General features: G+C 38.6%; 1 protein-coding gene across 3 annotated transcripts in view; it reads left to right on the forward strand.

Moving 5' to 3' along the window:
* Window positions 1-27,728, forward strand: part of stat5a (signal transducer and activator of transcription 5a) — a 74,918-nt gene that overhangs the window by 25,595 nt on the left and 21,595 nt on the right. For all 3 annotated transcript variants that reach the window (XR_003674646.1, XM_028455504.1, XM_028455505.1), the window contains exons 2-5: window positions 20,009-20,065; window positions 23,892-24,036; window positions 24,145-24,301; window positions 26,456-26,545. Coding sequence is in view for 2 of the 3 variants with exons in the window: in XM_028455504.1 (XP_028311305.1) it covers window positions 23,909-24,036; window positions 24,145-24,301; window positions 26,456-26,545 (375 nt within the window). In the remaining variant the exon portion in view is untranslated. The remainder of the gene's footprint in view (window positions 1-20,008; window positions 20,066-23,891; window positions 24,037-24,144; window positions 24,302-26,455; window positions 26,546-27,728) is intronic.

Here is a 27,728-nt window from a genome sequence, read left to right on the forward strand (position 1 = left end):
GTTTGTGTGTAATTGATTTACCCACTGGGTTTTTTGAGTTATTCCTTGCCGAAGGAGGGTCTAAGGAAAGGGGATGCTCTGGGACATTTATCATCCATTTGCTTAAGTCCTGAAAACATTGGTGGATACTTTATTTATCAGTTTATCATGCGCATGTCCCATAGAATTAAACCGGGGAAATCGCACACGCTACTTTACTTTGTACCCGCAAATATACCCCTTTATATCACAACAGAGTACAGAGTATGTACACCTCTATGTACATCCAACCTTCAAGCACATACTCATTTGGCCATAATTGACAACTCTACTTAAGCTCCCACTATATGAATACATTCTTCCGACGAGCACTGTACTAGTAATAATAATAATAATAATAATAATAATACAATAAAATCTCAAAAGGCTACAATGTTAAGCAAATGCAAAAAAAACCTAAATAAAAAAACACAGCAATGAGTATTGATAAAAACAGGAAGGTGAGTGTGAGCCAGCAGAGTTCAGCAAAATGCTGAGGCCGGTTTTTAACCCTTGTTTGAAGGCATCAACAATCTTAGTGCATCTGGGAGGGTGTTCAATAGTCTGGGAGCAGCCGAAGAGAAGGCACGATAACCCTTGGTGAGGAGCTTTGTCTTGAGGGGTTTCAGGAGGTATGTACCTTTGGAATTGAGTGTCCATGTGGAGATCTGTGGTGTGAGGAGTTCCTTGCACTGGTGGGATAGAAGGGCGACTTTGTAATCAATCCGGAGTGAAACAGGGGGCCAGCGGAGTGATTTCAGGATAGGGGTAATGTGATCATACTTTCGTGCCCTCGTCGGGATCCTTGCAGCACTCCACTCCGGCTAGGGATCCATGGTGAGGAGTGCGTGGCAGTGATCCAGCCTGGAGGAGACAAAAGTTTAGATGAGCTGGAGGTAGCAGAGATGAAGATGTTGAGGTTCTTGTTGGGAGTGACAAGGATAGATTGGATCAGGAATGAGTACAGTACATCAGAGGGATGGCATATGTTTTTGGAGATAAAGTCAAAGAGGCCAGAGTGAGATGGTTTGGACTTGTACAGAACAGTGAAAGTGAGTATATCGGTAGATGGATGCTAAGGTTGGAACTGCCAGGCAGGAGGCTAAAGGAAGACTGTATCCTCTTACATTAATTAGTGTTAGAGAAGAGGATACAGAGGATGGGTTTGATGGAGGCATATGATTTGTTGTGGTGACTACTGAAGGGCACTGCCAAAAGGAAAATAAGAAGAAGATCCATGTTGTTGGGCGAGATCTTTAATGAAATTATCTCATACGCAATATAGAAAACAACAATATTGTTTCTATCGATATAGTTTTATTTGAAAGCTTTTGGGTTTGAATTCAGGGCATTACTAGTCAATATGTCAAAGTGTCCTTGGGCAAGACACTGAACCCTGAATCTGAGTACACACCTAAAGACAATCGGGCTGTTTTTGTCCCAAATTTACCCCTTTCTTCCTGACCGAGGATGGCAAACGCAAGATTATCTTCAGTTTCACAAGAAAAGAGAATGCTGAAAACAAGTTTTTGTTAAAAGTTCAAGCACAAATAATCTATTCCACTGGCATCTTACATAAGGTACAATACAAAGTGTGTGTTAAACTTCTGTTGCAAGCCAGACCGTGGAGTCCGTCTAGGCTCCTCCCCTGAAACAATTTGCACTACAGAACCAACATTATGTGAGAAAAAGCCAAAATAGGCTACACATGGTGAAGGGACTTTGACTCAGATTCATCTTTCTGAAAAGTCTTCATTGAGAAAAAAATCAAAGAGATATGATTTTGGGTTTATATCGCCCAACCCTTCATCCATTAGATACAGTTGCATCTTTATAGCTTTCGGTTCATGCTGTATTTAGGTTAAGCTTCTTGCTCGGTGATTATTTTGGAGAGGGTTTCAAACAAATGACTTAAACCTCTCTGTTTTCTGTTTGTTGTCCCCTCCCAAATCATTTTTTAGTAGAATATTGAAGCAAATGATAAACAGTGTGTGAAATTGTTGTTAGCCTTGGGCTTAAACCGATGTCACAGCTCTGCATTTTACTTTGAAATGTGAATTTAATTTGTGGAAATGTATTGGGAAGGCTAGTGTTAGTTATTAAAAAGGAACCTGAAGTAAATCACTGCTGGTGAAACATTTTAATTTCAAAACTCATTTAATAAAATATCCAAAAGAAAACATTCTAACTTCTAAAATAGGGTCATTCGAGGTTAACGGGATTAAGTATGTAAAGATGAACGCAGTGCTTGTGGCGGTGACAGACCGTTGAAATACTTCATATTTTAAAAGTCACTTCACCTAAAACGTCTGTTATCTCTGTAATCAAGCCTTTTGTCATTAGGGTAGTTACTACATATTTGCTCTTTATTAGAAATCCCTTGTCCATGTCTAGAATTTTTTTTTTATAAATAGAACATTAACTACTATATAATGATTATTATGATAATTACATCTAATAGAGGTCAAGTTATTTATCTAGCCTTGATCTCACCAGGAAGTTCCTTAAGACAAATCTCTTTTCAGAGAGCTTGCAATAAAATTACAATTAATTTGCCATGAAATTTTAACGACTTGCCTAATTTTTATGAAGGCATTATGACCAAACCAGACTGCATTCTACAAGAACTTAAGCTGATGTGGTGTCTGATACAAAGACATGAGTCTTATTATTAGTGTTGTGTCTTCATGATTTGTGTAATTGAACACATCAAGCAACACCTTCAAATGCTTCTTTCATTTCCTATTGTTTTGGAGCAGGACACATTTTCCTGTTGGAAGTTCCCGATGTCATTAGGGAATACCTTTAGTTTAAACCGTTGCCGGAGATTTCATTGATGTTAGATAGAGCCCGACGCCCATTAATAGTGCCGATTTGAGCTGTCACCGATTATTCGACATCAGTCAATAGCCGATGTGTCTTGTAACCAACATTAACTTTTTTGCTGGGCTCTGTGCTGTTCTTTCTGCATTATAACCTGTCACTTTTGAATTGGCACTACAAAATTACTAATTAGGTTTGTTGTTTACAGTTACACGTAGCCTTTTTTGGTTTCATGTCATTATTTTTTTTACATTGTATTCCAGAAGTGCTTTTCGCACAAATTTGCCTTTTCTTATTCATCAGTTGGTTTACAGTCCTTATGTTGACAGTGTTGCTAATTAAAATTCCTTAATATTTACTACTGCTTCTTTGTCTTGAATCATATTTTAGGTATTATTAAGAATTTGTGTTCAGGTACAGTATATATCCTCTTGTGTGTCTGTAACATTAGTTATCGGCCGATACATCGGATATTAGCTTTTTAATACCTCAAATATCGGTACCAAACTAAAAAAAAAACATATTGTTCAGGCTCTACTGTTTGGGTAAAATACCCAACAGTGATCTACTTCCTCAAATAACTACGCTTTAATAAGTTTCTGCTTCTAGTAAATCAATTTTAAGGAGTAACTCTTTACTTGCTAATTGATCACGTCCCACCGACTCAAAGGGGCAGAAACCTTCCTTTTCCTTTTCAGAGTTGGATACAATGCCTACTTTTTATTTTCTTCAAAGCATTAAGATAAACAATTTGACAGCTGTTGAGGCTGCACACATGCACACATCTTGTATGTGTGCAGGCGCCAAAGCTCATTACGTACATTTATTCCTTTACCATTCTTTTTCTGAATGATCGGTTCCCTTTGTTGACCCCAGTCGTGCAACTGATTAAATCACTGTTGATTTGTTTCAGTCCTTATTTTGTGTAAAGACCGGTGAGCTGCAAATAAATTGCCCCTTTGGGGTCAATGAAGTGGTTTCAATTCACTACCTTATAGATTTTACTCTGCTTAGATAATAATCATAAATTCTCAGCAAAGCAGGGGAAGAAATGAAGCTACGAAGATTGTCACTGGTTTTTGGAAAGAATCTAATCCAGAATCATTGGCCAGTGTTTGAATGTTAGTTGAGCACGTGTGAAATGACTCTGGATAGTTTGCTCGTTTCATCACAAAGCTTGATTGTTGTTAAGGTACAAAATTCAACCCCACTATTTCTGTCAGCGGTTATGAAAGATTCTAAAGATACCTGCAGAGCAATTCAACAATTAAGGGAGAAGGAGGTATTACATTGGTGTGTCTGTTGGTTTGCCATTTTAAGCTCCTGAGGAATACAAAATAAACTAAGTTGCGTCACTAACCCTCTCACAAAATGTCTGTCTGTTTAAATGGCAAGAAGTTTGTGTTGTGGTTAAAAACAAACTGGAAATACGTCAAAGACGAAACCATAAAATGCTGGATTTCATTCGCACTTTAAGTTGCAACCCTTCTCACCTCAAATGCCCCGCATTGCCCCGAGCCGTCTGTCCCAATGGGGGGATAGTCAGAGCAGGGGAAACAGCGCAGAATATTGGCTGGCCATGCTCTCTGAGAGATTTAGGGGCAGGGGGGCGGATGGTGGCAGGGTGGGCGGGGTTGTGGGTGTTGTTGTTGGCCGGCCAGCTGAGCACAATGAGGTCATTCAGCTGCAGCAGTGTCTGTATTATTTAGGGACTCGGTGTGTAAGCTTTTTGCAAAAAAGAAATGGGGGGGGAAAAGAAGACTATTTCAAAAGTTTACATTGGGATACTATTTTCAAAATAATTCCATTGAGGATTATGGAGCCTATTCACCCTTCTGCGATTAATAGTTCTTTTTTTTTATCCGCAACACCTGTAAATGTCATTGAAATCCATAAAAATAATAATGCACATTTTTAATTTGAAAGGCATTATTCGTTGAAGGACATTGTAACAGGTTTATTTGATAAGCCACAGTTAAAATATCTAATTTCTTTCCTCAAGACAGATTTATGTTTGTGCATCAGCCATCATCATCTGTTATCAATACGGTACCTGTGAGTTCTAAAGCCAGCATGGGTGTGTGTTGCACTGCAGGTTTGGGGGAAATAATTCAGGGTATAATGAAAAAAACTGGATCTTTTTCTCTGTTGTCTGTGCACTACTTTCTATCCTGCGTGAGCTTATCTTTGCTGAATTTATGCGTTTCTGCTCAGGCGCTGGCAAAATAAAAGGTCTGCGTATCTATTGGGGAGGGTTACGGCATAACGGAGTCGCAACGCAGCAGTGACGGACCGCACACGCACATAGTGGAAATTGACACATTGACTTTAATGGAAACGTATCAGCTCTGTTGCTGTTATACAGCAGTTGCGTATCCAGTGGAAACTTAGTTATTAGTACATGTGGCGTGAATTGTGACTGTATCCAATAGAATGTTTCTCCTTCCCAGGATGCTGCACTTATTCCACATTCAGGAGAGCATTAGAGGAAAAGAGTTTAAGCAGCGCAGCTGATTTCTGATTTATGGACATGGGAGATTAAAGCCCTATAAATAAAGACAGTGCAACATTTTTATACCCTGTCATCACTTTTAATAGGTAGGAGGATGCTCATCCAAAGCTACAATAAACTTGGCATCCTTTACATATTTCTTTAAAGCTTTATAGTTGGTTCCGATTGAGAGATGTCAGATTACATGGGATTAAAATAGCGTTTGTTTTTTTTTTCTGGGGAAGGGAAAGAAAACATTTATACACTGGTTGTAATGTTTTGGCTGTTTGGTTTATAATACTCCCCGTTTCAAGATGAAACTAAAACTTGGCAAACGTGCTTGAAAATATTGCACAAAGAGAAATCAAAATGCTTTTACCACATGTAGGAAAGTCATACGCTAAGCAGCTGTGTATGGTTCAGCCTGTTGCTGTCAGAGAGGCAAACAACACGTAGACGGCGTGGTGCAGTCCTTTAGAGGAGGCAGCTGTCAGCACCACTATATTATAGCTTCATGATTTGTTTGACTTCTCACTGACTGCTGCTTTATTGGTCAACCTGTAGGCTGCTTTGCTGAGTCACAGCTCAAGCCACTATAACAGAAATAACAGATCTGGTATGTGTCATCAGAGGACAGATGAGTTATACATGCAGGTAAACGTCCAATTCAGGGCTCCAGTTCAATTTCAGCAGTGACTATTTTCGCTTCATTCATCCTGGTTGGTGTGTACATCCCACCGTCAGCTGATGTGCGTGAGGCACAGCGCACACTCGCCAACCAGATCCTGTGCATGGAGCGGACCTGTGTGTGTGTGTGTGTGTGTGTGTGTGTGTGTGTGTGTGTATATATATATATACACATTACATGCACACAGACTTTTTTCTCATCCATCAATCATAATTTGCGGAACAACTCTTTAAAACCCACCAAAAGGTGACGTTCAAATTCTAAAATGAGCAAAACAGCAGAAACAAATGAATAGGGATGTAACGATTAATCGTAAGGCAGTTAAAAATCGATTCATAGGTATCACAATTGACATCGATACTTTGAAAATTGAATCGCAGTACTTTTTTTAAGCAGCAGAGGGCGCTCTATATGTATCCCTTCTCTTGTCCAGCAGTGTACCGGCGGGCGGAATCTGCTACTATTTTCTTTCTGGCCGCCTTCTACTCTTACATGTTAATGATACATGTTAATAAATTATTCCTTTCCCCTTTAGCACCGAAAGAATATCTGTAATATTACGTGAATATCTGTAAAATTCCCGTTTTTCTATTAGCTCTGTCTGCTAGCATAGCATCTCTTCTTCACTGCTACATTAGCTGCATGCCAACCGACCACTGGGTTACCAGCGCCCTCTGCTGGGCCAAATAAATATCTGACGTAAATCAGTGCAATGACGTTTTTTTTTGTTTAAAAGTCCCAATTGTTAAGGCACAAAATACATTTTCAGTTGCACTTTAAAAAAAAGAGAACTATTGTGCAGTTTTGGATTGTTTATTATAGAACCAGAATTGAAATTAATAAGCTTCTTCTTCATTTGTACTATTCCTTTATTTATTTCATTCAAGATTTATTTTTAGCTAAATTGCATTGTTTTGAATAGTTTATCAAGGGATTCTTTTGACAATTAAAAAATAAAAGGAAAATAATACAGTATTTTTTCCCCCCAAAAAAGAAAGGAATATTTTTCAGTCATTTGTCTAAAGTCCCATTTTGTAAAATAAATCGTGAGAGAATCGCATCGTGAACCCAGTATTGTGAATCGAATCATATCGGGAGTTGAGTGAATCGTTACATCCCTACAAATGAATAAAAAAGCCTAAATTCAAGGTTAATGTTGGACGAGTCACAGGAAAGAGTTCAGACGAGCCTGCAGACACAAATGAATAATGTGTAGCATGAGCTAAGGGGTACTTAATAAAGGCTAAGGTAAATGGTAAAATGGACTTGATTTTATATAGCGCTTTATCACCACACTGAAGCAGTCTCAAAGCGCTTTACACATCAGCTCATTCACTCAATCACTCTCACATTCACACACCAGTGGGACAGGACTGCCATGCAAGGCGCTAGTCGACCACTGGGAGCAACTTAGGGTTCAGTGTCTTGCCCAAGGACACTTCGACACATAGTCAGGTACTGGGATCGAACTCCCAACCTCTCAATCAGAAGACGACCCACTACCACCTGAGCCACGGTCGCCCGTAAGGGCAATAAAGTTTGGGAAACACTGCAGTATTTTAAAATGATCTATTTGATTTTTATTTTAACCTTTAAGTATTACGGAAGCCACATCATTTGTTAATCAGTTATTAAACTTCCCAACTGTGTTTTTTTGTTTGTCTCAGGTAATAATGCATCTTGTGCTCTTATTTTGAAAGTGATTTAATTCTGCAAAAGGGCACTGTTGATTTTCATCATAACGATAAGCGGTGGTAATTCGGTTGTGTAATCTCTTCATGACTGTTCATATTTTCACTGTTAATTAACCAACACAATAATATGAAGCATAATTATTGTAGTTTTGTAATTTCATTTTAGATGCTCTTTTGTAGATGTAAAAAAAAAAAAAAATAGCAAAGACGAAGCACTTTCCATAGTTAATTGTATTCTATACTGGTGATGTGTAGTAACATTTGAAGGCGTGGGTCATAATAACACTGGGAGTGTAACAATATACCACAATTTACACCAACACTGTCACAGTTTACTAAAGGCTTAAGATGTCACTCTAAATGTTTTTACTCTAACACTGGAATATTAACATTGGGTATTTTTTTCATGTATCTTTTTTTTTTTACTCTCATTGGCTAATAAGGAGTTACCAAGGAGTTTATTGTTAGCTAGAAATAATTCTACACTATGCCATAACTTCCTGAGACCCGACAATTAATTTCTGTCCTCTGTGGGGGTCATCAGTCTACAATCTATAAGTCAAGCACTGTTTATTTTATCAGGACATTCTGGCCTTTCCAATGAGGATAGCGGATAAAATAGCCCTATTTATGTTTACATTAGGAATTGTGCCCACCGTGCTGCATTACATACTGTAAAACAGACATATTAAATGATCGATTTTAAGACTCTGTGATGTGATGTCCAGCTCGCGACCCTGTAAAATATTTATGTATATATATATTTGATTTGATATATATAAACCTCCATAAATCTGAGAAGTATGACAATAACTTTCATTGTCAAAAGGCACATTGAACACTCCCCATGGTGGTGATTTCAACCCCCCACTAACACTCTCCATCACGCTCATTCAGGAGAACCATCAGAAAGTGGCTTTATTGTCCCATACAATCATTTCTTTTCTGTCCTTTTTCTGGTCCCAGTAGCTCAAAGACGGACCCCAGTTCTAAACTGCTTCACGGCTGGTGACTGGTTCCCTGAGGGCTCTTGTTGGCTGCCTTCTTTTCTTTCTACAATTACACTTGATCTCTCCATCTATTGGTGAATCAAACAGAGCTAAAGACACACATTAGAGCTCACAAAAGAAGTGCTTGTATCCCATCAGGTGGCTTTTTGATCATTTGTGATATGAAGATCCAAACATCACTCTTAAGGTTTGATATGGGTTTCTCTTTTCGATAACTAAAGTTCTCTGATCTTAGCTTTAGTTTATCTTGGCTTAACTTTTGTTTGTTGGATTCTAAGTTCAACTTATTTTAAATTTTTTATAGCTATTGTCATCTCAGCCTTTCACAGTATGACACCTAACAGATAACTAAACCTATTTCACTTTTAAACTCTTTTCCTGTCCCAATATATCGTAAATATACAAAACACAGGAACTCTAGAACCGCCAAAACATTCCTTACCCCCTGAGGTGAGGCTATTTGAAGGCATGTTTGGGTCTCTACGAAGTCAATGGAAGATCTGGTATTTCCTGTATGTTAGGTGTTGTACTTCACAAATCTCCAAATAATAAGAACTTGGGGACAAAGTCGAATAGCCAAAATTGCTTTGTGGAAACTTATGCATTATCTTTCTGAAAGAACCAACTGTTATGAGTGGATGCATATTCTATAAAAAGGTAAACATGGGTTGATGCTGAACAATGTTTAGATCGTTGGTGTATGACAAGGGGTCAGGGTCCTTATGTCATCTTACTGCATCATGGTGTCATATGTTTCCATGATAAACTATGTATGTAGGGTAGGACAGAGTTCCAGACACTTAAGTTCCCTAGATCAGAGATTCTATAATGGGGGTACGCAATGGCACTACAGGGGTTACTTAGAGAGAGAGAGAGATTGCCTTTTTTATCTTTTTTTTGAATAATAGGTAAGGTTTAATTTATTCCGACAACTGTTTTTCAGGAAAATTACGTTGATCTCCTGACATTTTTTGACTGTCAACTGCCAGTCTTCTTCAGAGGCGTCTGCTGATCACTTTGATGTTTCCTTGATTTCCACGTAATAATTTTGGCAAGTTCTTTTTGTCTTCTTTTTGAATAATAAGTGTCATTTATTCCAACTGTTTTTCAAGAAATTTACTTTGATCTCTTGACACGTTTCGACTGTCAACTGCCAGTCCTCTTCAGAGGCATCTGCTGATTGCTTTGATGTGAAAAACAGTTGTTTGAATAAATGTTACGTTTGTCTTAGATTTAAACTGTTAGTCTGTTCAGGTTTCATGTCACTAGCAGACCAAAGAGGGCACGTATGCATGCTCTCACACAAATATACACATGCAAGCAGAGTCCTGAGCTAATGAATGATCTCCCACATGTTGACAGCGTGATGGGATGTGGGCTGGAGCATAGCAACAGGACTTCGGGGCAGGTTGGACAGCACAAAGACACTCTTGTAGTCCATGTCTGCCTCGGAGCTCCTGGCACATCTAAGTGTCATATGCTTCTCCATGACAATCAGACGCCCATGTTGTCTTTTCTAGTATGACTGTTAAGAATGAGCTACATGCTCGTAGTATATCAACTGGGTATCCTTTAAAAAAAAAAAATCCAGACATATCCCCACAACAACAAGGTTTAGGGGAAGATACATTGATTATTCTGAACCTCAAAGTGTTGCATTTATTTATAATGTTGACAGTAGGTCCAAATGTATGGGCACCCCCATTTTTATGAAAAAATGCAATGAAATAAGCAAGCCGGATACGATTTAGATTATACTTGGTAGGGTAATTTAAGAACAAAGATAAATTGAGTATACTTGATATCTGATTTTTTTTTAATTTTTTTTTTTTTTGTCACTAATGCTAAGTAGAGATTCTTTGATTTTAAACACAGAATCAGTATATTGATCTGGAATCCAGAATTGAATCTTCCAAGGCAAAAAGTCTATCTTTGGTTAAAATTAAGTACTTTCGATGTAATCCTGTCAACAGGGAAACAAATAAATAAATGCCGGTAGAACTAATACCTTCTTGGCGGAGGTGAATAAATGTGAGGTCGACAAAATATGCAGTTTTTTTGCATGATTTATTCAAATTGGCAGTTCCTCTACAATTCAATGTGTTTCAAGGTTTGGCCGTTCCCACCCAACCCCTTGACCATTCCCCCTCCTCCGTCTTTGGATTAAGACCTCTGCTTTTTAGATGTCCCACAAACATTCTTTCTCCCCCTTCTTTCCACAGTGACTACAGGGGATATATTCTGTACTTGTCTGTGTTTGTATTCTTGAACATATTGCTGAATGAAGTTTGAACACTGAAAACAGATGCACCGTAGTGTGCAGAACATATTACTAAAGCTAAATGACATGCTTGAGTTTACCCTCTGCAGTGCTACTTTGTGGTATTTATAAATGCCTCTCAGAGCGAGTGATAATGGATAGTCCCTGTCAGGGAGCAGCTGGACTGTGGGAGAAGCAGAGGGGGGTGGTAAGCAAAAGGCTTGAGCCAATTACATGTAGTAGTTGTTGTACATATTCTACGATATGTAGAGTAATTGCAGATAATGCATTATTCTGTTTTACATTGTGATCCATATTTTAGACTGCTTTTACTAGGGCTGGGTATCGCCAAGTACCTCTGGATACGATACATCTTGATAATTTTTTTTTAGCCCCCGATAACGATATTATCACAATACAGCAATTTTGCGATAATTGATATATCGCGGGACATTTCTTCCACAATACATTACGATATCTGCGTCACTGAAGAAATTCAGAATGTATCGACTGCACTGAATCCATTTCACAGGAATTACAAAACATTGTCAATCAATTTCCCATGAATGACAGTAAAGTAAAACACAGTGTATACTGCACAGTGGCTCTTCTGAACACACACTGACCACAACTAGTCACATGTCCTTGTGTTATGTTTAAGTCTTTCAGGGAAGAACTGATACAAAATAAAGCTTCACCAAAATATTGTTAATGATGTTTGTGCAAATTAACTTTAAACCAATAAAAACAAAATGAATGCAGAAAATACTCATTTCAGTGCTAGTATTATCAACTTCTCTGTAAACATGGACACATATCAGTGCTGCTTAACAAGCAGAATTAACTTGTTTTAAGAAAACTGGAAAATTTCACTGCATATTAAAAATAAACATTTCAGTCAGTGCATTATAATATAAACAACTGGGTGGTCTATGAAAACCTGGACACACATTTTAACTTATACTTACCACCATGTGCAAAGTTCAACTTTAACCTACACTGCAGACTGCACAATCATTCCATTGCTAATACTAATATCAATTTGTTCTTTGTAAACTTGAAAACCTGAGAACATTAATTTGTGCTTAGTACTTAACTTGTGTAAAAAGGGGAGGAAAAAAAAATTGATATTCGGCGGGAGTGTATCCATACCGAACCGCAATATGAAATATCACGATATATCTCTTTTTTTTCTTTCTTTTACATATTTCTCCCTGATAATGTCTAGTTTACCCTTCCTTCAGCAGGGCTGGTAAAATTTACATGCAATATAAAAAAATGCATAGTTGCATAGTTGTATTAAAAGATTACATTATAAACAACCTATAAACCTCTACCCTATAAATGTAGACGTCATACGTCAGTGATATCTGACTGTGGTATCAGAACATGTTTTAGCAGTATGAATAGACACCTCAGTAGGTTGCGTTATACCATTCTAAATTCCAAATAGTGGCAAACATTTTTAATGATGCAGGGAAATCTTTGTTTTTTTTTTTTTTTTTTGAATGAGTGGCCACAGCATCATATGATACCTGTAATGTAATAACCGACTGTCTTGCGCTTGCTTCAAAACACAAACTGCGCTGTGGGTTTAAATGTTTCTTATTTGCTGAAGTTGTTGTGCAAAGCAAAACGAATCGGCACTGAGGCTTATTGCATCAAGTTGGTCAGCAGATGTCTTTTAATGTGAGTTGTTTGGTCTCTCCTTACACAAACAAGCACACCCAGGACTTTCTCTGGTTTTAGGTTTATTGTGCTGCTTATTTTTTGACAAACTCTGAATAACCAAGTGACTGACTTGTGACTGAAGAGTGTTGTATTGATCAGTCAAAGGGCAAATCAGGCACTCCTGACTCATTTGATATTGCCCTTTTTAAGATTTACAATCCTTCCATTTAGTTGATTTGAAACAGGGTTTGAATTGTGCCTCCTTGGTAATCACGTAATACCAAATTATCCACGACGATTTTGCAAAGTTAGTGATGAAAATTAAATGCTCCACAGGGTTGTTGTGAATTTTTTTTTCAGTTATGCAACTGACTAATCAATTATCTCAGAACGAACCACTGGAAGAGTCCAAATTGATTCATTAATTAAGAGCAATCTGTCTGCTAAGCCAAATAAAGGTCTAGCGTTACCATGGTGCAAAATTGTTTTTCAGCCTTTGTTTGCCTGCATGTGTTGGGGCCATGGAGATAAAAATATCTTTGATGGATGAGCCAACATAACAGTGGGTGTCCAAATGTGTGTGTGTGTGTGTGTGTGTGTGTGTGCAGATAAAAGGCAGGAACGTCTCACTTGAAATTGCGAAGAGCTGTTTGTGATTTTCTTTTTTTTTTTTTTAAAGACAAAACTTTGAAGGATACCTGAAGTAATGAACTGTTATTTTGCTCATCTTTGCCATTTGAGACATCGTGATAAATATTAGTCATTCAGTCAACGTATCATTTTCCTCTGACGTACTTCAGAGGGTTTTTTCTTTTAATTTGCTCAGTGTTTTGTGAAAATGCAGTCAAAAGTGCATTGTTGTTTCCAGTTACCCCACTGCTTAATTAAATGCCTTTTTTTGACTCTGCAATTATAATTTGTGTGCGTTCGTGGTGTCTGTGGGCTATTGGCATTAATTTTCTGATTTTAAAAAAAAAAACATCGAAAAAAGATTACCTTAAAAGTGGAGGCTGGATTTTTTTCCACTAAAAAGTGAAAAATAATAAAAAGCAATATTAGCAAGGACTTTTTCTTTCTTTTTTTTTAACATTGTTTTGTAGTGACATCATCGTTGTTCCCACAGTCCAAGTCCAGAATGTCCTGCCCAGGTAGAGGGACAAAGGCAATGTTGGACTGGGAACCCCAGCTGGAAACAAAACCCACCACAGGTCTCAGCCTCCATCTCCGCTGCGACGGCCTTGGTGCCGAGAGGGTAAAGGAAGGGTCCCTGCTCCGATAGGCTGACTTGGTGTGCCAGCCGCCTACGGAGGCTCTTGACCGTAAAGACGGCGCAGTGGCGGAAGGAGCTGGGGACGTTTAGGGCCTGCTGGGCGTGCCCCAGCCCGAGGGACCCTGAGCAGACCTGGTGTCTGTCTCGGCCCAAGATTTTTGTTTCCAGAGGCGAGCCTCTGAGCCTCCAGACCCCCTGGTGTGTGGGGCCTTTCCCTCCATCTTCTCCTCTGTGCTGTTGTGCAGGCAGGTGGAAGAGGTTAGCTAGCACTGGCACGTGACTGCTAGCCACTAAGCTAACGGAGGGCTGACACCCAGCGGCTGGTGACCGCGTGGGGTGGCGAGGGCAGTGTCATCACCAAGTTTACAACTGGTGTGTTGTCGACCGGTGCTCGACAGTTGTTGTGTGGCGTTGAGTGAACAGTGAGCCGAGCTGAAGACTGGTGTGTCAGCGGGTTCGGCCCTCGACGGCCATGGAGGGCATTGAAGCAGTGTAGGGGGAAAACACTGGTCGACCTGGTGTGGCCGAAAAAACTGAGAAAAAAAGCTATCGACAACAGCGTCCGGCGACGGAATCCACAAAGGGTCCACCTGTGCACAGTTCAGCTGCTGTGATGCAAGATATGCTCTGAGTGAGCAGAGGTTTTTGAATGGCGCTGTATTCTCCGCCCACTCTACTTATAGTAGGTGGGACTACCTGTCGGGGATGAATACATTTCACCAGCCAATCAGGATTGGCGTAATGAGATATGGCTTCTGAGATATGACACGGAGGCGTATATCCCATAGTGAGACATCAAAACAATTGTTATGAAAGAGAACATTCCATAACCCATGAGTCTTAAAATCCTGTATGAAGAATAGAGACTTAACATATCACATGTTTCTTGCACACGATGGGTGATACATGGTTTTAGGGAAATATTTGTGAAACTGTGATTGATCTTAATCCAGTAGGTTTGGTTTTAGCATTTTATTGTTGTCAAAGGCCAGTAAAAACCACAGTAACGGACAGTTTAACAAAGATCCTGGCATATGCTCGCATATTTGTGTGCACACTCTTGCCAGCATGTGGTCTCCTGATGTGTCTCTTCAGGGTTCAGCCAGGAGCTGCCTCCGTAACTATAAAGTTCCTTGAGTTTGATGTGGCACGTGAGAGAAAAAAGTTGAATGTATTTTTGAAGGATTGTAAAACTGAGTTTCTTTAAATAAGTATTTGGTGCTCACAGTTTCAAGGTTCAAGCTTTTTTTACTTGTCATTTTCCAACGTTTCCATTAAAAATAAAATTTGCTCCTCAGGGCCAACAGCATACAAGAGAAATAGTAACAGAAATATAGTTCAATATAAACATATTATAACAGAAGTAAATAATAAAGAAAGTATACACAATACACACAAGCACAGTACATTTTGGTAAGATGAAGTTAACAGCATCAGAACTTAGGCTTATTGTTTATTGTTTTTGGATCATCGTTGTTTTGGCTCTGATGCTGCAGAGTGTTTTTCCAGAGGGGAGGAGAGGGAACAGTTCATGTGCTGGGTGGGTGGGTGGGGTCAGCCATGATACAGGCCGCTCTATTTCTGCATAGTTAATATTGTGGACCATCTCCACAGCTTTTCCTTCAATGTAGAGAGGGAAAGGGACATGGTTGTCTCCGCTTCTGTAGTCCACATTCATCTCCTGTGCTTTCCCGACATTGATGCAGAGATTGTTGTCCCTGCATCAGTCCACCAGGCTGACTTGTCGCTGTGGGATATTTGTCACTCTACAGCTGTCGTCTGCAAACTTCACAATAAGATTGCTTGGGTGTTTAGCAGATGAGTCAAATGTGAGCAAAGTGTAGAGAGTGTTGTGGTGTTGAGGATGATAGAGGAAGAGATGTTATAGATCCTCTACATCTGTGTGACAGGAAGTCCAGTACCCAGTTGTGCATGGAAGTTGGAAGTCCAAGTAGCAGCAGTTTGTGGACTAAAGTCTGTGGTTCAATGGTGTTGAAGGCAGAACTAAATACAGTAGGTTTCACTGCTCTCCAGGTGAGTGAGAGCAGAGTGGACCACAGATGTGGTCCATGGCCTGACATTCGAAACATTTCACGAGTATCGGAGTAAAAGCCACTGGTCAATAGTCGTTTTGCTCCTCAGTGTCTTGAGGAGACCATGAACGTGTCATCAGTTTACCAGGCTAAAAATGTTGTCATCCATCTGCAGTTGTAAATTTGAAATAAATTTTTTATCTGCTTATTCTAGGGATGTAACGATTAATCGTAAGACAGTTAAAAATCGATTAATAGGTATCACGGTTCCCATCGATACTGTGAAAATTGAATCGCAGTATCTTTTTTAAACAGCAGATATATTTATCCTTCTCTTGTCCAGAAGTGTTGGTGGTGGGCAGAATCTGCTACTACTTTCTTTCTGCCCGCCTTCTACTTTTAAACATGGTCATAAATGATTCCTTGCGCCTTTAGCACCGAAAGAATATCTGTAATATTACATGAATATCTGTAAAGTCACGTTTTTCTATTAGCTCTGTCTGCAAGCACATAGCATCTCTTCTTCACTGCTAGATTAGCTGCATGCCAACCGACCACTGGGTTACCAGCGCCCTCTGCTGGTTCAAACAAATATCTGACCTAAATACAGTTTTTTTTTTTTCAAAAGTTCAATTGTTAAAGCACAAAATAATTTTTCAGTTGCACTTTTAAAAGAAAAAGAACTATTATGCAGTTTTGCATTGTTTACTATAGAACCAGAATTTAAATGAATAAGCTTCTTCTTCATTTGTATTATTCCTTTATTTATTTCATTCAAGATTTATTTTTAGTTAAATTGAATAATTGAATAGTTTATCAAGGGATTCTTTTGACAATGAAAAATAAAAGGAAAACAGTACAGTATTTTCTAGTTTTTTCCCCCAAAAAATAAAGGAATATTTTTCAGTCATCATTTGTCTACAGTCCCATTTTGTAAAATAAATCATGAGAGAATCTCATCGTGAACCCAGTATCGTGAATCAAATCGTATCGGGAGTTGAGTGAATCGTTACATCCCTAGCTTATTCCCATTAGGAAGTGTTTCAGGGTTTAGGGTAGGGCATACACTGGCTGGTCACCAGTTCATCACACGTTGGGAACAGACTGCAGAGATGTATATGCACTTAACCAACTTTCATAGTGCGGACGAAGTGCGCGCTACCTTTTTCTGTTGTGGGCCTAGACCTCAATGTGTTTCAACTGGAAAGGTGTCACACGGTGTGGACTCAGGTGTGCCCTGGACAACCAAATATATAATGTACTTTTTCTGGCCTCATCATTCTAAAAATTCCTTTTCATTGTCTTTTCTGCCGTAATAGAATGCCATTAGTCATTTGCATTAACCGTTTATGGTAGAATGTGGGTACTTTACAGAGGCTGGGATTTAAAGTAAATTTACCTGTGCAAACTTTAGGGTGGCTTGTGGTCTATAAAGAGAAAAATGCTTGCAGGTGTACGAAGGCACATTTTTATAAATCAGAATATTTTTGATGTGGCACATTTTCAGATTTTTGGTGCATTTTAGTCTAGATCCTATGCATTGCTTTATACCCTGGTCCTGGTTGAACATGAAGACCAGTTTTGTAGCAGATAGTAGTGTCCCTAAATATTTGAAACCTCCTTGTTAAAACTTTTAACAGTACTCTGTCAGATGTGTCGGTGAATAAATGAAAGTAAGAATTCCTGTGTTGTGCTGCAACTGTCCACAGTGTGGTTTGTGGCCACAGTCAGCTGGGATAGGCTGCTGTGCTTGGAGCAGGAGGTGGAAACTTAATTTCAATGTATCTTCTAACCATTTAAGGCTCCGTTATGGTTTAGAAATCAGACGACTTCCAGCGTGCAATACCAACATGTTCCTTTTAATATACTTATTAGCAGTGACGTGCTGTGACCACTAGAGTTGGGTAGGCACATTGAAAATCGAGACCACCAAGGACAATTTCATATGTTTCTGCTGTCAAGTGTTAATTCAATTCAAATCAATTTTATTTGTATAAAGTAATTTCCAACAAAGTGATCTCAATGCGCATATCAAAATATATAATTCATAATAACAAAGAAAAAACCCAACAAGATCCACAAGAACAAGAATTTAGCCATCTAACAAAATCAACATCATAAACACCATTAAAGAAACATAAACAATTTTTTTAATATAGCCTCCATACTCTCCCAACAAGATATATCTCATGCCACGACAGCACATCCGTTGTTTGTGTTGGAAACACAAAAAAATGGAGAAAATGACAAAAACAACTCAGAACAGCCTCAGTGAGGAGCATCCATAAAGTCAATCCTTCCTTTTGTTCCATTCACTGTGAAAAGTATGAAACATGTTCTGACCTTACCTTTGCTGAAGCTCTGGTAACTCAGGTGTTGGTCTCCCATCTTTTAAAAGCTGTCGTTTTTCCTCAAAACAAAGTTTCTCCATCATCTCTAGCGCTGTCATCATGACTGTAGTGTTATCCTGCCCACTCACTAGAGAACGTAGCAGCAGCGGTCACGTGATATCAATTCACTAATGTACTGTGAACTTACGTATAGCATTTAGCATAGCGCGGTTACGTGCAAAGGCAGCTCTCTACACTGCCTTTGCACGTAAATGGTTGTCATCTTGGGGACCTGACTGCGCATGCGCAAACACGTAAAAACAGGCAATGGGAACGGAGGCAGAAGAGCAACGTGCCTTTGGGAGGGGGTGTGGCCTCACTCTGCCTTACAGCGGAGTGAAAAAAAAAAAAAAAAAAGACTGTGCAGCTGTTCCAGGAAATAGCGCTGTTTAGTAATTTGGGGAATGAAACGCACAAAATGCAGACACTTTCAAACTTATAGGTACTGTAGGCTATTGGAAATGGAAAAATAAATAATTTATAATTATATTATAATTAAAAAAAAAAAAAAATTATAATTAAAACAAATAATCAAAATATCAATTCACCCTTGGGTAGGCACTGCCTACCTTGCCTACCCTGACGGCACATCACTGCTTATTAGTGCTTTTTATTACCAACACTGATAGTTTGTGCTCCTTCACGATTGTCTATGAGGATGTTTTTTTTTTATTTTAATTCTTTAGATTACATGTTTATTTTACAGATTACTGTGCAGTCTACATTGAGAGGGACACAGAGGGATATAAAGCTTACCAACCTTATGAACTATCATGGTAATTGCATGTCAGCATATACAGTTGCTCATAAGAGCACTGTACAAAATGTTTTTTTTTTCAAAATCATATTGTTTCAAATTATTATATTTGTAACTTGTGACAATTAAATTACAAACAAAATTATTAATGCCAATTAAGATTCACTAAAGCTAAACAGCAGTTGATCAGAAGTACATATTTTTTGATCAGTGAAAGGCTTTTAAGGTTAGTGATTCATTTAGGTGGCTTAAAGGTTGTTTGTGGCTGAAATGTATCACCAAACTGTGTGTTACGTGCGGTCTTAGTGACTCCTGTGGGTGCTGGACTGAGGTTGTGCAACGCCCTTGTGTTCTGATAGGCTACTGTGGTGATGTAACACAAAAACTGTTTACAATCTTTATGAGTTGGTTTTGTTTTAACATACAAATTTAAAGCTTAAAACAATGACAAATTTTACTTTGGGGGTACAGCGAAACCTTGTAAGTATAGCCTCTAAAGAAGCCAGTAGTTCTTGAGTGAATTATTAGTGTTTCTATCAGTATTGTTAAATTATTCAGTGATGGCTTGTGTGTAGCTTTTGAACTTATCTTACTTTGTTTTTTTTTATTCAAGATGTTTTAATTCTTGAAGTTGTGGGACTCTTGGTATAGTCCCAGGCCTTTTACAACATTTAACAATTTATATAATTAGGATGACATATTGAGTTCAACTGAAACAGAGGGATTTTAATCCTGCGGACTTTCCCTCTCTGTCTTACTTAATAATACAAGCTTTCAGTCAATGTTTCATGTTGTCATGAAAAAGAAAACTGACTCACTTCCTCTTATGGTCTCTTTCTCTCTGTTTTCTTTCTTTCTTTCTTTCTTTCTCCTCCCTTAATTCTCTTTCTCTCTTGATCTCAGGTTGGTGGTGCTCCTCTTTAGAGTTTCTTGCTGTTACATGGTAGCACAGAGCTGAAGGTAAGTTGAACCTTAAATGTTGTTATAAAATATAAAATAATCAAAATATCAATTCACCCTTGGGTAGGCACTGCCTACCTTGCCTACCCTGATGGCACATCACTGTGTGTACTTCCTGAGAGGTGTTCAAGTACCCCTAGGTGTACACGTACCCAAGTTTGGGAACCACTGCTGTAAATAATTGGCCACAACTTCATCATGCATTGTGGGAGTTGTGGTTTATGGTTCATGTATGTTTTAAAGCAGAGCATAGACTGTGGATTGTTCATTAGATACACAATATGAGATTTCTGCTTATATAACAAAGACCACGGGGTGCATTTTTATTGGTCATAAAATGCTAAACAAATATGAAAATAGTTAATCTAATGACATATATTTGCATTATTGGAACATGTTACATACAACGTTATTTGTGTCATTAGAGACAACAAGGTGCTTTTACTGTTGTCTTAAACACGAGCAATGCATACACGATTCCACACCAAAGAGGAGAACCTCATCAGAATCAGCATGGAGGGGCCAGAACTGATGGACTATGATGCCAGGCCAGATGTTCAGCTGTGGTTCTTCCAGGTCAGCGGAAGAGGGTTAGGAGACTCCACTATATGAGCTGGCCCCTCTGAATTAAATTCCATGGGGTGAAGCAATGCAGATGCTAAGTTAGTTATGCTACTATTAAGTTAATTCAAGAATACATGTCACCTGTTGTTATGCTATGCTGTTATTTAAAATGTTTTTGTTACATCTTTTAGAATTACATAAAATACATGACTTACGGAGGTTATTTCAGCCATTGCTTGAAAACTTAATATTGACACTAAAGCATTAAAACATTTTTGCATATATCATATCCCGAGTCACTGTCAGTCTTTACTTCAACTACAACTTGCTTGTGTGCGTGCGGTTTGTTTACTTGCTGCTTATCGCCAAATAGGCGACTTCTGGGTTGATGACACGGTTGATGATGCGCCGTGAAAAACCTCTGTTGGATAAAGTGTAGTAACTTATTTAATTTGTTGTTTCTGTAAATAAATCTGCTTCTAGAGTTGTTTGCTGCTGAATTAGAGTCATAGTATTAGTGTAATAGTTATAAGTCTCAGGTGGATTAGTTAAAGCAGAGTGGTCAAAAGTTCACGACACCCCCAGAGCGATATGAGAGCTGGAGCATGAGCTTAGACTAACAGGATTAACACTCGCCGTCACAAAGACCGTAATAAATGGAATTATCTTTCTGAACTCATGGTATGTATTTAATGGTCGAGCATATAGGCTAGGTACCATGATGATACAGCACCTGGTGATCACAGAAAAAGCTAAATATTTTGGACTTCTATGAAGAATAGACTTGTTCCACTGCTGCTTCACTGCTGCTCATAGTTAGATTTCAGTTAAGGTCACTGTGTTTGTCATTGGATTTTTACACAGTTGTAGCACAGACAAAGAATACAGTTTCATACCCAATCATGGAAAAAGATGGGACAACCAGTGTTATAATGTTTTGTTTATGCAATGAGTAGAATACAAACTGGTGGTAAAGAGTTGCAAAGAAACGAAGCTAATAGAGTCAGAGTGAAAGACGATGCACTACCCTTCTGAATCACACTTCCAGTATGTGTGAAGATGCCTGTGATTCACAAACACCTGCAAATACACACATACAGTATATGCACGCAGACAACTCTCTCACACACACATCACAAGCTTTCTGCAGACACACGTAGCTCAGTCTTTAACCGACAGTGACAGTGCCATTTTTGAGAAAAGTGAGTGGGTGTGTTGATTAGAATCAAGTGGCAGCAACTAAGCATAAGGTTCCGAACTAGGACTCCAGAGCAGAGCCAGCCCAAGCATTCAGTTATACAACAGAAACAAGTGTCCACTATGGAGTACATTTTAGCACATCCTCGGGTCTCAGAGGGAGGTATGAGGTATCAGCAAAACCTCTGTCATTTATCAGACCAAACGGACTCACGTCTCAGCAACACCTCTGTCAGAGGAAACGGCCTCATTCATCAATCCAAACAATGTCAAATCCAACGGTGTCACTTATCAAAACAAGTACCGTCAAATCGCACGGCCTAAGGCTACAAAATGAAAGTCATCAGACTCAATGGCCTCAGGCCTTAAAGCACGGCATGGCTTTTATTTTAAAGGAACTGAAATTGCTCACAATGATTTTAAAGGAGCCAAAAGTGACAAAGTAAGTTCAAAAGCTGTTGTTTCCTTTTATTTTTTTGAAGTTAAGATATATCAACATATTGTTTGATTAACAAATACATAGTTAAATGAATGATACGTCATGTTGTGTTCTACAGCCTGAGGCCATCGAGTCTGATGACTTTTATTTTGAAGCCGAAGGCCGTGCCATTTGACGGCGCTTGTTTTGATAAGTGACACCGTTGGATTTGACATTGTTTGGATTGACGAATGAGGCCATTTCCTCTGACAGAGGTGTTGCTGAGACGTGAGTCCGTTTGGTCTGATAAATGACAGAGGTTTTCCTGATACCTCACTCTGAGAAATGAGGATGTCTTAAAATGTACACCGTACTCCACATTGAGATCAATTGTCAGCGATCCATGGCAATATACTGATCTGGCCTTATATTGTCTTGGTCCCTCTTATTGCTGGAAAAAAACATCCTACTGACATTTGGTTGAAATGAGAACCAGAGAAGTCAACATAGTAGTTATTGTTGCCTTATGGGTGTGCATGGTCATCATTACCAATGCTAAGCTAGAAGCCATTCCCTCAAAACCATAATGAGCTTATACTGCACATTGACCGGTGGATCAAACTGCTCAGATTAGCTTTAGAGTCGCTTAATTCAGCACGGGCCTCTTGTGACCCCGTCGCCGTTCCTCTACTCGTTCTGCTTCAGACCACTTTTTGTAGATACTGATGACAGAAACATTGGCCACTGCAGAGTGCATACTGGGACGAGACCACAGAAGCTGCTGTTTGACTTGATCCATTTCGTATTTGCTCTGATTTACCAAGTGCAGCATTTATAAAATCCATCCACATTATAAAGAAGACCTTTTTATCTGTTCCAAAGAAGAACAAAAACATGAATACATGTCGGTAAATCCAGCAATTTGTGGCATCAATACAGTTTTTTTTAAATATTATATCTCACATCTTTGATCAACGTTACAAGTGATTATTGCTTCTTGAGGTGAGGGGTTTGCAGATCTTCTATTGACAGTTTGTCCAACCACAAAGATCCACATTTTTTTCAGTGTCAGAAATTTAGGCTAAACTTAGCATCTAGACGGCTGCTACTCGAACTGGATTGACCTGCACAGAGAATTGAAAATCTCCACATCAATGCTGAGCAAAGTACTGAAACCACGTTGATGACACGATGCTACAGAAATATTGTGTTTTCAAAAAAAAAAACAATAGGTCAAATCAACAGATACAATACAAGGACCCTGTGCTAGCAGTTCAATGCTAAATTGTAGCTGCTGCTTATACATTCAGCTCTCTTTGTAAAGTTACTATTCCTTTGCCCACAATGACTGCATTAAAAAAAAAAATAATTCACTCTACAACCATGTGTTATTTATACATTGATTAATTTAAACTTTGACCAAATATGAGCTTAGGTTTAACTCTATATGTGATATATAACATTGGGCAAGGGCTCCTTGTTGGTGCATTGGTTACATTTCTGCTTGAGGCCACGAGTTTGTCCATTTTTGCTGTAAGATAGTATATTCTGCAGGATGAGCATGTATATAAGATAAGACAAGTTTATATTTATTCTTTTTATTTACACAATCATGCATTTTTGAATAAAAACCAATCTGTGTCCCAGCTTCAGGGGTGTTGAAGATGGCGGTGTGGATCCAGGCGCAGCAGCTTCAGGGGGATGCGCTGCATCAGATGCAGTCTTTGTATGGTCAACATTTCCCCATTGAGGTGCGACATTATCTCTCCCAGTGGATAGAGGGCCAGCTCTGGTGAGTCTCAACCAAACAAGTGTTATTGATGTGGGTGTGACAGCTTGTTGGGAAAAGCTCTTTCTATTTTGACTTCTGCTTTGACACTAAACCTCTGTGTTTTGTTAGGGACGCCATCGACCTAGAGAACCCACAGGAGGAGTACAAGGCCAAACGGCTGCTGGAAGGTCTAATACAGGAGTTACAGAACAAGGCTGACCACCAAGTCGGAGAAGACGGGTTCCTTCTTAAAATCAAGCTGGGACACTATGCCAGCCAGCTTAAGGTGATTGCACACAACTTGCTCATTTTGTCTAAATGTAATTAATATAATTACAGTTGGTGTTTTCAGTCATCAATTCTATTTTAGTTGGTTTTAGTTAGGTAATATACTGTCAGTTAAGAGACAGAGAATTTATTGGTAAAAGTAATTTTAGAAAACGCGTCATTTTCTTAGATAACTTCTAAATTACTTTAATTACCAAAAATCTAAATCAGATTTAGTCCTAAAGAAGGTGTTGTTTTGTTGTTGACAGAATGTCATTTATTTGTTTCTAACTTGGATTTGTTTGCACTGAGTCTCGTCTGGTCTAGTTTGCTTGAAGTGGAAAAATGTCATTGACCTTATAAACTATAATGACGTTTTTTTCTGCAATTCAATTAATGCTAAAAAATGAGGTTTTAACACAGCTGAACACCTCTGCATTGCCCTTTTTTTTACACACTTTTATTTAACATTCAACATAAGGTAATGGAGCTAAAGGTTTATAGCAAGCACAGTCTAAAGCAGGGGTGTCAAACTCAGACTTTTTTTTCACAAAATACTGACATTTTAAAGAAACAAAAAGACCTACCCCATGTTTAACACTTTCACATGTAAGCAACTGTATATAATTCACCAGTCATTATTACCGACAAAAATGTACAACCAGATAGACATAATTAAACGTAACATACAGTGAAGACTCATATTCCTCTTTCACTCATTGCCAAAAGAGATTCCTTTAAGACAATTTAATGAATGGAACAGAATGGTATCAATGTTATTCTGGGCAAAAAACTAACTGTGGACTAGATTTCCACCTTACCTTACCTTGTTTAGAAGATTACTACAGAGCTGCACGTGTGCTACCTGGTCAGCTGGTTTGATCCAGATTGGGATTCAAAATGGTAACTTAATAACCTAGTAAATGTAACTCTCCTGTCTATACTGGAAGATGATTCTCTTCTGAAAAAAAATCTTGGACAAATCAACTAGATTAAACTTAAAGGCCCAAAATTTTATAGAAATGCTTGGTTATTACATTGTGTATCAGTGTCAGTGTTATATAATAAATTTCAAATGATAATTTAGATTCCTGTTAAAATTGCTATTAGCAAGTAGCAAAAAAAGACAATAGCCAAGAAATGGCAGAGTCGCGAATGTCCGATTTCAGACTGGATAGAAATAGTTGATTCCCTCCCCGGCCCGTATACACTCATCCTGAAGACTTTGCTCCAGATTACCCTTTCTGATCTATTTTTGTTGGTGGTGTTTTGTGTATTTTAGTCTGAATTCTACGCTTTTGTTCTTTCTTAAACCTTCGATAAAACACAAAAAAAACTGCATTTTACAAAAATGCATGGTTTTATATTAAACTGGGTCATGTTTGTCGTGTCATCTTAACTTTGAAGAAAATCCACCCATGGGCCCAAATTAGATGATCTGGTTGGTTAGATTTGATCCACTGGCCTTGTTTTGGACACTCCTGATTGAAAGCCTTATGTACACATTGTCAGTTTGATAAATTGAAATTCTTCTTGCAGTTGTACTGTCAAATTATATTACAGCAAAATGAAACTGTTACTTATATATGACCTCAGAGTATTTTGTGCTGTAGAAACCTAAGAAGAGGTTTTTAATTATCCCCAGGAGAAGGATATTAGGGTGCCTAAGTGATTGCCATGGAGCCAGCAAAGCTATTTATGCAGCAGACAGTTCTGGTCTTCGCTTCTTAAAATCATGCAGACATGTGAGAAATGGGGCTAAACTTCTCACCTCTCATTCTAAACACCATTCTTCCATTGCTGGGCCACACATACATTTATGTGGCTTACTGCAATAAAGGGAATATATTACACATGTTGAATGTGTAGCTAAATATTGCCCAGGCTCATCATTGTGATATTAATTATGGCATATTTTTTTGTTATTGTAATTGTCTTTCTTCTTTAACTAAAGACTTATCAACATGTAACCCTTTTACTTCAAACAGATTATGCCTTCATATGAAGCGTGACATGCTGGGTTTTATTACACTAATAGGATTCAGTGTGTCTGCTCCAGAGCTTAGCAAACCACTGTGATCCAGCTAAATTGGTGAGCCCTGTGTGCAGCGGTGGCTCAGCTCATCAGGGACTAACAGGCCTTAACACACCTCATATGCTTTTTGTCTTTCAGAGCACGTATGACCGCTGTCCTCTGGAGTTGGTCCGCTGCATCAAACACATCCTCTACACAGAGCAGAGGCTCGTCAGAGAGGCTACCAATGTGAGTTAGCAAACTGCAGCTTTAATGGTCCAGCAGTCATCTACATGCACTGTTGTTTTACACAGCACAAACAGAAGCTGTAACTACATAATGGTGATTGACAGAGTTTGAATGATTGGATCAATAGGGTAAGGGTTTAGTATTACAGTTAGGGTTAAGGAACTTGCTCAACAGCCCACAGTGATGGACCAGCTGGGATTCAAAACAGCGACCCTCTAATTACAAGCACGCTTCCTTAAAGCTGCAGTATGTAGAGGAGGTACGTGAGACTGGAATGGAAACAACCACCCTCCTCCCGTCCCTTCTTGTTTCAAATATATCGTCATCCTTGTGAACGTGCACAACTGTGGAGATATTTACAGTGACTTTGTCACTAAATCGGACAACTTTCCAACTCCCCTTATTGACTTTATTCTCAATTTTTTTCTCAATTTTTTCTCAATTTTTTCTCAATTTCCTCAAATTGTTTTTTTGTTTTCTTTTTTATTTCATTTCCCAAGCAACATAAACTACAACAACAACAACAAAACAAGCAGGATAACACAGACGGTTGGTATTGGTGATAGAACGGAGGAAATACAGGAGTGAAAGTCAACCTGTACTAAAGGACGTTACATGGGCAAAACCACATGTACAAAAAGACATAAGTAAAATAATATAAGAGTGACCCCGAGAATGTTTGGGCCTTTAGACTCTCGCTTCTCCACATCGGTCTTCATTTTTCTGGCTTGCTTTGCCGCGATGGGGACTTTTCCTGCCAAAACGCCTGCCATTGCATTTTCACTATCGATAGGATGTGAACTAGGGTTGTTTGATTAAATCGTAATCAACAGTTTTTTTAAAATGTTCATGTCATTTACAGTTACAATGTGAATTATCTGAATGCAATTCAATTATCATTACAACAGCAAGATTATAATATAATCATAATAGTAATTCATTATCAATTAATGCTGATCGAGCGTCCAATATTAAAAAAAAAAAACAGTTCATGGAGCACTTGGTTATACATACTGCAGCTTTAACTATTACACCACCCCAAATGGTGGTGCATTGCTTATTAATAAATCTGATCATGCTGTAAAATGACCTTTTGTAACCCTGCGAATCACTTTTCTGTTCAGATATTTCACTGTCTAAGGAGTTATAAAACCATGGAACCAACAGGGCATAAAACATCAGC

Source organism: Gouania willdenowi, chromosome 8 (genome assembly GCF_900634775.1).
Source record: "Gouania willdenowi chromosome 8, fGouWil2.1, whole genome shotgun sequence".
NCBI classification, from domain to species: domain Eukaryota; kingdom Metazoa; phylum Chordata; class Actinopteri; order Blenniiformes; family Gobiesocidae; genus Gouania; species Gouania willdenowi.